Here is an 11,583-nt window from a genome sequence, read left to right on the forward strand (position 1 = left end):
AACACGTGAACAAACATAGGCTGTGATCTTTACCTTCATTCGAGTGCAATTTTGCACTGGTTCGCTGTGTTCGAAAACCGTCAAGTAAACAATAATGGTTTAGAAATTTTGCTTACTTCAATGATTTTTGCTCTCACACGAAGTGAACTGTCGTGTTGTTGGTGTGCACCTGAATTCTTTCATTTTCATTGGGTTGAAGTTTAACTGTAGCTGTTTTTGTTTTTTTGGGCCTTGTGGGGAGGTCATCTTGGTTTCTTTTTTATGGAGAAGTTAGTCATTGTCATTTTTGATAAATAACCACAAATTCTACTGCTAAAAAGCAACACTTATTTTTTTATCTTTTCGTAAAAAAAAGTTGATGCTGATACTCATTGTCTTCTTTTTTATAATAAGAACTCACGTTTTTTCAAATTCATTTAATTGGAAATTTATAATAATACTCATAAATTTTCCTCCTCGAATATTGAATATTCTTATGAGAAAGGCTTCAAACGGTTCTTTTCAGAAAACCCTCAGCGCTAACAACTTTTTGTGAAAATGTTACATTTATCTGGTGATTTTAATTGCCTTACCAAATTTTTAAAAGCTGTTATACTGAGCCTATTGGCTTTAAGTGCCAAAGGATAAAAACAACTGAAGTATTTGCATCTTATTACTTTTTCCTCCAAATTTGGTTGCTGTGAACTGAAAGATGGAAAAATCAGCGGACATACTAACGCAATCAGGGAAAAAGTACTTCCTTGATGAAAGACCATACAATTCGTTTTAAAGTTGGCTTTCATCTATTTTTATCCTCTTTACATGAGCTAAAGGAACAAAAATTGTACAAAATATATACCATCTGAACAGCTAGAACGCCATCGGATTGTTTTTTGTTTGCAGAGACAAAGAGTCAATTTTAATATTGATTTGAAGTCTGTTATTACGTAACCAAATTACTTTCTGATTGTTCGTTCTAACGAAGATATAAGTTTGATCAATATTGCTAGCTTAGCTAGCTTGTAATGTAGCTGAACTAGCTTTGCTACATTAAAAGCATTTATATACCTGACGTTCTATAGTTCCAATGCTTGCTTATGTAAATTTACTACAATCAGTATTCTACCTGAAAACAAAAAAACCAAATGATTGATTTTACCAATTTAGATCATCTAAAAAAATAAATGCCATTTAATTGTTGGGGTCGAATAACGTTCGGCCATAACCAGTTTAAATAAATATTTAGCTAATATTTACCGTCAAATTTCGGTAACCTCTTGTAGATCGTGTTTTGGTTGATTTTTATTTACTCATCAGTCATTGATTGACCGTCTTTTGTTTGTTTATTTTGTTAATCAGTAAATAAACACTTTTCAATCAATTACAGTTCCTCCTCCTATTGAGGTCAAATCAGTTTCGGAAACAAAACATTGTTGTTTTATTATCATTTTGGTTTGCAAATTTTGTTGTCTGTAAAATTTTACCCCTAATTGATCGGAAGAAAATTAGCAGACGACCTTTACTAAAATTTTGTGCCCTCAGACATTGATTACACCATATATAAAAATATCACTTACAATGATTCAAGCTTCTAGATTTTCCTTAAAGACGTACTTAAAGTTATATAATTTTGATCTGAAAGGCCGTTACATAATCAGTTACACAAGTAATGCGAGGTCACATTGATATAATCACTTGACCTTTCTTATTTTGACATTATGATTAATATTTGTCAATTGTTTCCGCCGTTTGTAAACAAATTTTGACACCTTGATCCATTCGTGACTGTCAGGTCATTGTAATTGTTGAACTTCTCGAGTTCAGATATAGGACAACCTACTTCGAAACAATTATTCAGAATTTCCGAAAAAAAATTGAAAAAATATTCAATATTTTGCACTAAAGCATTGGGCAATTTGTTCAGATTTGTTCAAATCAATTGACCTTTGTTCAGCTTGATTACTTTCGTTTTACGAGTAGCGATAAGACTAAAAGACTGAAATCCATATTACCAAAAATGGATGACGAATTTACTCGTTCGCAGGTATGTACTTCCCAACTGATAACCCGGATAAAGGAAGACGAAGGCCTCTGCATACACACATTCATAACGACTGAAGATTCTAAGTTGCTGCAGATGTTTCTCAACAGAGCCAATTTTGATGTGGAAAAGGCTTTCGTGCTCGTGCAGGAGTATTTCAGAGATAGGCTTTTGTGTCACAAGATTTTCACACATTACAAAATGGACAGCTTAACTAAAGGAATGCAGTTTTGTTGACTATCCCCTTATCAACTTAGTTTGAGAGGAATTATTTTTAAGATGTAAGATTTCATTGAAGAAATGATTCCCAGGTTGAGGTGCCAGACCGAAAGTAGGTGCCAGACGGACTGATTCTACTTCAGACCGAAAGTAGGTATATCCAGACAGCCCAAGACAAAAGTGCGTATGTCCAGACTTTCGTCCGTTCACGTCCACTGTGAAAGTTAACTAAATTAATTCAAAGGTGTGTCAATAACGAGAGCTTGATAATATATATTCGAAAAGAACTAATTTCTCGAAAAGTCCTCCGTGACATTCCATTAATCAAACCGAAATGCAAATGAAAAAGGAATATGGACGGAATCTTGAATTAATTTATCTAAGAAACTAAGAACTATTTATTAGCGGTATTTTCTATTTCTGGTTTATTTGAAAAAAAAATCTATGACTTCTGAAGTTTTAGCGTCGAAGAGCATTCAAATTTAGGTTTTCGTTCAATAACTTATATTTCATCTCATAAATATAAAGATTGTCAACAAAACTCATGTCAGGAATCTCGACCAAAACTGTAATGATTCTACCTCAGATGTCCCAGATTGGGACAGTCATCATATTCAAAGTGGGTGCCTGGAGTCCAGAGGACTGTTCCATCTATGAGATATCGGCACTTTTGACACTTGTCATGGAGTCCGTAGGACTGGACGAACAGAAAAGGAATGCTGGCTACTCAGTCATATACGACTTAAGAGTAAGTATTCTAAACTAGGATTGAAAAAGAAAACAACCTTCATATTTCCAAGATCATTCTTCCTTATTTTGTAAGTGGAGTTTGACTTCGTTGAAATTTGACGGTTGTCGAGGATTTGCCTTAAATTAATTAGGAGATGGAGTAAGTTCGTATTCATCTTGCTTTTAATTTAAAAAAAAAACTTTTTTCACTGAAAAAACTCAAAAAAAGACTTCAAATTTTTGTTTTAAAAATTGGACGATTCGCTTGACCAAACTGTTAATATTTCCCTCTATAAAACTTCTTGTTTTATGGCTGTATGAAGTTTGCCATTAAAATTTGGGATTTGGTATATAGGACTGTTCTTCATAAGTTTTAAGCTCTTTGGACACGGCTCATTCAGGCTGAAATCCACGGATCACGACCCCCTTTTAACAGACCCACATGGGTGCTGGGCATGGGTTCTAGTGAGACGCTAGAACATAGCTTGATCAGAGCTTTAGTCGCACGCAATTTAAGTCTCATTTTTCCCTTTCTTCTTTTCTGCCCAATCGCTTACATTTGTTTAAGTTTTTTAGGGGTAATCTTTACAAGTTGATGAACAGTTGCTGCAGCCATTTCCAGAAAATAAAAAGCATCGATTTTAGCTCTTTTTTTAAAAAAAACGCTTCAATGTTTAAAAAGTATGTTTTCTGGAAATTATTCGAAAATTTTGGAGAAATATTGCTTCTTATTTGTTTGCTTTTCTATATGTGAGATAACACGAAAAAATAACGTGACGGTCACTTGATGTAAGTACACTATGGTACCAAAAAGATACGTACACCTAAAGATTTTTTAAAGAGCATTATAAAAATCAAATAATAGACGAATTTGAGTTCCAATTTATTCTCTAAAAACGTGTCATTACGTCTTATTGTTTTTTAAACGTTTGGCCTGCGATTTGCATAATTCTCATACAGGTTTCTAATGACATCAAGGTCTGTTTTGTTCGAAGCTTCAGACACTTCTTCTTCCAAATTTTCCCAAAAAAAACTGTGTGTTCTGGTAGTCGCTACTTCAAAATTGCCAATTAATTATCGATTGTATTCATATCTGGACAATATGTCGGCCATCCCAGTACCTTCCACTCCTTCTCTTGGAAAAGATTGCCAATAATCTTCGATTTATGCACAGAAGCAATATCTTGTTGTAAAAATATTGACCTGCAAATGCTATTCCAAGTAACCAGCAGCCTTTAGCCAGTTTAGACACTTAACAAGCATTTTCCGTCCATTTAATTGTATAGCACCCCAAAAAGTGATAATTTGTCAGAAATCATTTTTTTGTTATTACAAATCTAGTTCCATTTCTTCAAAAAACTCAAACAATTCCGTCGCTGGAGATGCGCACCCTTGTTTCATCACTAAAAACAACATTTTGCCAGTAAAATAAAGGCTGAGTGAAAATATTTGACACTTGTCATGGAGTCCGTGGGACTGGACGAACAGAAAAGGAATGCTGGCTACTCAGACATATACGACTTAAGAGTAAATATTCTAAACTAGGATTGAAAAAGAAAACAACCTCCATATTTCCAAGACCATTCTTCCTTATTTTGTAAGTGGAGTTTGACTTCGTTGAAATTTGACGGTTGTCGAAGATTTGCCTTAAATTAATTAGGAGATGGAGTAAGTTCGTATTCATCTTGCTTTTAATTTTAACAAAAAAACTTGCTTCACTAAAAAAAACTCAAAGAAAGACTTCAAAATTTTGTTTTAAAAATTGGACGATTCGCTTGACCAAAATGTTAATATTTTTCTCTATAAAGTTTCTTGTTTTATGGCTGTATGAAGTTTGCCATTAAAATTTGGGATTTGGTATATAGGACTGTTCTTCATAAGTTTAAAGCTCTTTGGACACGGCTCATTCAGGCGAAAATCCACGCATCACGACCCCCTTTTAACAGACCCACTTGGGTGGTGGACATGGGTTCTAGTGAGACGCTAGAACATAGCTTGATCAGAGCTTTATTCGCACGCAATTTAAGTATCATTTTTCTCTTTCTTCTTTTCTCGCCGGTCGCTTACATTTGTTCAGGTTTTTTAGGGGTAATCATTACAAGTTGATGAACAGCTGCTGCAGCCATTTCCACAAAATAAAAAGCATCGATTTTAGCTCTTTTTTTAAAAACGCTTCAATGTTTAAAAAGTATGTTTTCTGGAAATTATTCGAAAATTTCGGAGAAATATTGCTTCTTATTTGTTTGCTTTTCTATATGTGAGATAACACGAAAAAGTAACGTGACGGTCACTTGATGTAAGTACACTATGGTACCAAAAAGATACGTACACCTGAAGATTTTTTAAAGAACATTATAAAAATCAAAAAATAGACAAGTTTGAGTTCCAATTTATTCTCTAAAAACGTGTCATTACGCCTTATTTTTTTAAACGTTTGGCCTGCGGTTTGCATAGTTCTCATACACGTTTCTAATGACATCAAGGTCTGTTTTGTTCGAAGCTTCAGACACTTCTTCTTCCAAATTTTCCCAAAAAAACTGTCTGTTCTGGTAGTCGCTACTTCAAAATTGCCAATTAATTATCGATTGTATTCATATCTGGACAATATGTCGGCCATCCCAGTACCTTCCACTCCTTCTCTTGGAAAAGATTGCCAATAATCTTCGATTTATGCACAGAAGCAATAACTTGTTGAAAAATATTGACCTGCAAATGCATTTCCAAGTAACCAGCAGCCTTTAGCCTGTTTAGACACTTAACAAGCATTTTCCGTCCATTTAATTGTATAGCACCCCAAAAAATAAGTGATAATTTGTCCGAACTCATTTTTTTGTTATTACAAATCTTGTTCCATTTCTTCAAAAAACTCGAATAATTCCGTCGCTGGAGATGCGCACCCTTGTTTCATCACTAAAAACAACATTTTGCCAGTAAATTAAAGGCTGAGTGAAAATATTGACACATAATTTTGACATTTTTTGGGGTCTTTCGCTTAATTTTTCGGGCCCCGAAACTGTTATTTTCCAGATAACGTATGCGTGCACGCTGTGCACTGGATTTGAATTTCAAGATGAGTTTTTTATTTTTGTCCATGAAATCTCGTTGCATAATAACTTGGCAAAACAGTTGAAGAACAAATCGGTTTAACCATCTTTTCTGTTTGTGGAGAGAGTGAGAAAGAAACTTCTGTTAAAACTTAATTTCACACCTTTACTCAAACCTTAACGTAAATCATGCTAACAAAGCTCGAATTATGCTTTGAAAGCAGAATCATTCTGTACGAAGCATTTTGTTACCATAGTGTATGTATGCGCAACGCTATGATGGTACAAAATCTTACAGAAAGCCACGCTTAAGTTTTATTTTACGGACCGAGCAAATATTTTTTCATTGCTCAAGCATAACCTTTTCATAATTCGAATCATACCAATTAGAACACTTTTGTTAGAACACTTTGCCAAATAGAACACTGAGCTTTTAGCCATCTTTAGGCACAATTTGGTTTGTATCGGATACGGATTAGGATTTTTCTCAACCAGAATATTTAATTTATTTGATTCTTGATTACTCTTACTGTGGACCTTCAAGGAACAAATTGAGCAAAGCAAAGATTGCAAAGTAACTGTAGGTACATTTTGGACCGAACAACGCAAAAAGTCATAACTGCTTTCCATTTTCCGGCGCAGATGGTGTGATCAACTCGTGAAATTATTAATTGGCTGTATTATTAGAGTGTATTCCTGAAACAACTGAATGCGATGAGACCTGCAGTGAAGGTACTGAAGGTCATCTCTCAGTCTTACCTGTCCTCCCAGTGCAGGATGCAGCTGATTGCAAATGCAATGATGCCAGCAATGATCACTGCAATGATGAACCTCGTCTCATTCAGGTACACAACTGCCTTGGCTAATGCCCTATATTTAGCTAAGTAATGGAAGATCACAATCCTATTCCCTCCCATAAAATATTGTCCATACTAAGTAATTCAGATGTTACACGACAGTAATGCGATGTATTTGAACTGTCATCGAAGTCGCGTTAGTTATTAAGCAACAAAATTGAATATCTAAGTGTTTGATTACGCAATTGAAAAAAAAACATTTCATCAGGATTTTGAAAAGGATCGCTATCTTTCTAATGAAAACACCCGTTTTTCCTTTTACGAGTATGCTTAAATTAGAATTCACAAAAACCCCGATCTAAATCCCGGGCTAAGCAGTCGCAAAGCACGCTGATTCAGATCTCACCCTGAATTTGAACTTGTTTCTAGCAAGGAGATTAAAAACGTACCGTACCCGAAGCCCGGAGACAGTCAGAAACGAGAGCTGGATGAGATTTTTGGACCAGAGTTTGTGGCCAGTCTCCCAGAGGAGTACGGTGGATCGGCAGTATACAATTGGTACGAATGTACCAACAAAATTGTGGAAGACAACTTGTTGGAGTTTGCTTCATAAAAGAATGTCATCAATGCATGAATTGTCCGTGAATTGATTACGAATTGTTCTGAAACATTGTTAGAGTATTTTATTTACAAAATAGTTTATTTTCTGCTTCTTTTGACAACTATCCAAAAGCGGAGCAAATTGAGCGCGTCTCGCGCAGTGAAAGTTAGGCTGAGGTGCGCAACCCGAGCCAGCTCTGGTCAGGCCTACCTGGGTCCCGTACACTGATTTCGCACTGGTTCTCCAGATTTCAAATGGGTACCACACTGCGGGTACCCAGAAAAGTCAAATCATTGATGCTGCGGCGACAATTGGCATTATGTTTTCTGTTCAGAAGAATAGCTCTCATTACTTTTTACAAGCGATTCTAGTTCATCACACTTAAAAGCATTATTTTTTGACGAACGAAACACTTCAATTAGGTAATGCGAAACATTAACCTATAAAATGGTATTGTTTGCACATCAACCCAAAAACTCAAATTCTCACAGGGATTCTCTCCGACGGCTAAACAATGCAACTTTTTCGGAGACTAGACGTTCGGCAACTTGCTGATCACGTCTGGAAAGGGTACTGATAAGACCACTCGTGTTCTGGAAAGTGTGATCCGGGCCCTTTCCATACTCTGCACGGTCTGATCAGAGCAGTCTTTAGTAAGGGGTTGTGGTCTGGACAATCTGAACAAAGCTTATGCTGTATGATCAGAACTTTCTACAGTCCAGAAAGTCTGAAACGAACCAAGAGGTCAAGACACAAAAAACCAATCTCCAGAAAAAAAATTAATTATGGGATTTTTGACTATATTATTAATGTATGCACAACCAGGTAAAATCAAATTAGAAGATTTCATTAATTAAAAGAATAGCAGGTATGATTTGATATAGAAAGTACAAATTAAAAAGTTTCTGCAGTTCTTATTTCAAGAGTTTAATTACGCCAACTGACTGTACTCGTTGTTGAGAACCGCTTCAAGCGCCGCGAAGGGCTTTTGCCGGCTCTTTTATTGTTTCTTTTACATGGTGTTCTTGACAAGCCTCCTCGTAGATAAAGAGTGGATTGTTGTAATTCTATGAGAGGTAAGATACCAAATGTCAGAATTGAACCATGAAAAATTTCATTAATTATCTTTAAGGAAGGAAGGAAGAAAGTAAAACGTAAAAAGCAGAATGACTTCATAAAGGAGAAACGAACAGAAAGACTCGCGCCCTGTGAGGCTTGAACCACTGCGCCCGGTTTCAAGCAAATGAAAAGACCGCTGCTCTACGATTCGACGTTTTAAAGATAAGAAGTGTATGTTTAAGAAGGCTAGAGTAATGAGTTGATAAATCGGATGAAAAAAGACATGCCTTACGGGATGCGAACCACTGCGCCAGCTTGTTAAGATTAGGAGACCACGGCATTGAAAATTGGTGTATTAATGACGGGAACTATTTTTATGAAGATAGAAATTAAATCGTGATTGTCATGAGGAAAGGAAACAGAAAGTTTTGGCGTCTGGTAGGGATTGAATCACTGCGCCCTGTTTGATCAGGTGAAACGACAACTGCTGTAGAGGTCGTTGTATTCGGCCCAAAAATATGTTAATAAAATTGAAGGTCTCTGATATATTGATGAGGGTTAGATTTTGTGGAACTCAATTATAACGAGTGATAGGTGGGGGTTTTCTCTATTTTAATATTGTTATTGACTACACCCATTAAAAAGCAAAAAAAGAAAGTGTAACAAAAACAAAGAGAATAAGGTAAGAAGAACTTCAAAAAAGACAACAAAAAGAGCTATGAAACCATAAAACCAATAAACCAAACACCAATTAGCACTTATTGATGTTGTTGGTTGAATGATTGTAACTTGATGAAGAAATCAGTGGAATAAGAAAAGTAAAATGGTTTTGTTTATAAATGTATCTAATCAATTGGAAGGATAATTATTAAAAAATGCTATAGAGGCTTATTTATTATTATGATTGTGAGTTTACTACCATTTGATATAAGCTGTATAACTTGCTTCATAAGCAATTGTTCTTACTGTGAGTCTCTTCCTTCCAGCTAATCCTCCTCGAATTTTCTAAGAGAGCAGCCGGCTTTGCTGTAACACAAAGACAGGATACAATGTTTGAGTTTTTGGATTTAACTACTCAAGCCGCTAGCAAAAAATCATTGGTTATGAAGTTGTTGCACGGTATAGAAAATGCAAACAAATGAAAAAAAAACAATAAGAAGAGTATAAGGTATTGCTGAGATTCGTACCAAAATCTTCTGCTTTAATCGTTTTGTTCTGAAGGCGTTAAGGAAGGCGTTTCTAATGTACTCGGCTTGTTGATCGAGTAGAAACTCTTTTGTTGTCTTAGATATACGCAGCACCTTAGTCAGACTTAAACTTAGTGGACAGAGAAGGACTTAACAAGCTATCGCTGTGACTTCATCTCTTAATACAGTATCTGCTCTAAATGTGTCAGAGCTCCTGAGCCATTTCCATGTTAACTGACGAAGCGCAATTTTTTTTGCTTGATAATCTGCTGACTATATAGCTGTCCGATTAATCTTGTATCTGTCGAAAAAGGTTTCGTCGAAAACCGGGGATGTTTCTACAGTTCCTTGTCTGCTACCATCTTGTCTTGTATCCCCAATTAGCAATAACATCATTTCTAACGATTTTGTCAAAAACCTTTGTTCTTTTCGTGTCTTTTTCCCCTGTTTTTCACTATTTCATTAGCAATTATATATGCACCTCTGAAAAGATTTAATTAAAAGTCATTATGAGCAATAGTGCCATGGAGGTGTAGTTAGCCGGAATCTGACTGAGCTTCAATTGAGCAGTAACTTTGCTTCAAATTGAGTGCTTTGAAAGCGACAATTACACGCATTCCTTCGGAGCACAATTTTGATAACAACCTAGTTCATAGTTCAGGTGTTTCCACTGGTGCTATTCAAGGACCGGCCGAAGGATCCATATTCAAATGTCCGTGACAAGTTACCATGCTTTTGGAGGTTGTTCATGGATGGCATGGCTCAATCCTATTAAATGGAGAAGCGTCAGGTGCCAATTTTGAATCCGCAAAAACGAAGGAAAACTTGGATTCCTAAAGAACCAAATGATCTTCTTGATCCAAGGTCCGATCCCTAATGATTTGAAGGATATTCTGGGTCTCCTAATTGCGAATCTATGATTTTGAAAGCAGGTACCATTTTGTTGCAGGGCTCAATTTCTCCTCTTACATCATCTGGAGACGCTGTTGAGTGATAAATACCATTTGCTATAAAAGACAGAGAAAATTCTCCTGATCTCCGAACACCAAGTAGTAGTTCAATGGCGTCAATTGCTTGACCACTTCTGATTAGATTGTTTGAGCATTCGTGGCTTCAATTGCAATTTTTGTCTTCGGCTGTGAACACATGAGATTTGTTGGCGAGATTTAAATAACCGTTCTGTTGAGAAAAACTTGCGTTTGCTAAGTTGGCTGCTCTGCGAATTCACGTTTAGTCAAAGCTTTCAGTCGGGGTGTTTAAAAAAGGCACGGTGAATTTTTGTTTACCTTAGACAATGATTCATTCTGCTTTACCAGCCGTTTTTTGGACTTTGTATTTGTCTTGATGGGTTCAAGTATCGACTCGATTTCTACTTTTTTCGGGCATTTGGTTATCGTTTGCTCGTCTGATCTGAATATCCTTTTTAGCAGGTATGCTAGCTTAAGGGATTAATTGGCTCTTTCCCAGCGGGGTTTTCTCATGCAAATATTTAACACACGATTTCGCGTTAGTTGTGTATTGTTTATAACTATATTAGATTGGTCAATCCAGCAAGCATTCGTATACAGAAATAGATAGCGAACCAAGGATGTATACAAGAAAAGTTTAACTCGTTTCAATTGTGCTTATTTTACTCAGCTGCCACGGCTGATAGAATCTGCGGTGTGCTCTTCCCAACATTTTTGCTATGTTTATTTCATTTTAGATGAGGGTTAAAGGTTACGCACTTGAATTATAATGACATTGCTTGTTCAGTTTTTTTCTCTTTAATGAAAAGATTTCGACTAGAGTTTATCTTTTGGGAATTTTTGCAACATATGTACTTTGTTTTACTGCGATTTATTCTTCTCTTCAGTATTGTTTTCATTTTTCGATCGATTTGTCTAGTGAGTATCGAAATTTCTCCTGTATTAATCTAGAAGACCGC

The 11,583-nt window shown here is 35.9% G+C and overlaps 1 protein-coding gene across 1 annotated transcript; it reads left to right on the forward strand.

The window, feature by feature from the left end:
• The first annotated feature begins 855 nt into the window (after nucleotides 1–855).
• On the forward strand, nucleotides 856–7,518 carry LOC142346100 (retinaldehyde-binding protein 1-like). The gene is made up of 4 exons (XM_075398604.1): nucleotides 856–2,238; nucleotides 2,789–2,987; nucleotides 6,700–6,857; nucleotides 7,239–7,518. Exons 1-4 carry the CDS (start codon nucleotides 1,997–1,999, stop codon nucleotides 7,420–7,422), a joined length of 783 nt encoding a protein of 260 aa, XP_075254719.1. The 5' UTR covers nucleotides 856–1,996; the 3' UTR covers nucleotides 7,423–7,518.
• Nucleotides 7,519–11,583: the final 4,065 nt, after the last annotated feature.

Source organism: Convolutriloba macropyga, chromosome 9 (genome assembly GCF_964194025.1).
Source record: "Convolutriloba macropyga chromosome 9, txConMacr16.3, whole genome shotgun sequence".
In the NCBI taxonomy this organism is placed as follows: Eukaryota; Metazoa; Xenacoelomorpha; order Acoela; family Convolutidae; genus Convolutriloba; species Convolutriloba macropyga.

Excerpts from the sequence above, each read along its gene's own strand:
- LOC142346100 (XM_075398604.1), top strand. The coding sequence starts at position 1,997 with ATGGATGACGAATTTACTCGTTCGCAGGTATGTACTTCCCAACTGATA. Across the intron at positions 2,988-6,699 it reads CAGTCATATACGACTTAAGA|AGTGTATTCCTGAAACAACT; the intron begins GTAAGTATTCTA and ends CTGTATTATTAG. Across the intron at positions 6,858-7,238 it reads ATGAACCTCGTCTCATTCAG|CAAGGAGATTAAAAACGTAC; the intron begins GTACACAACTGC and ends ACTTGTTTCTAG.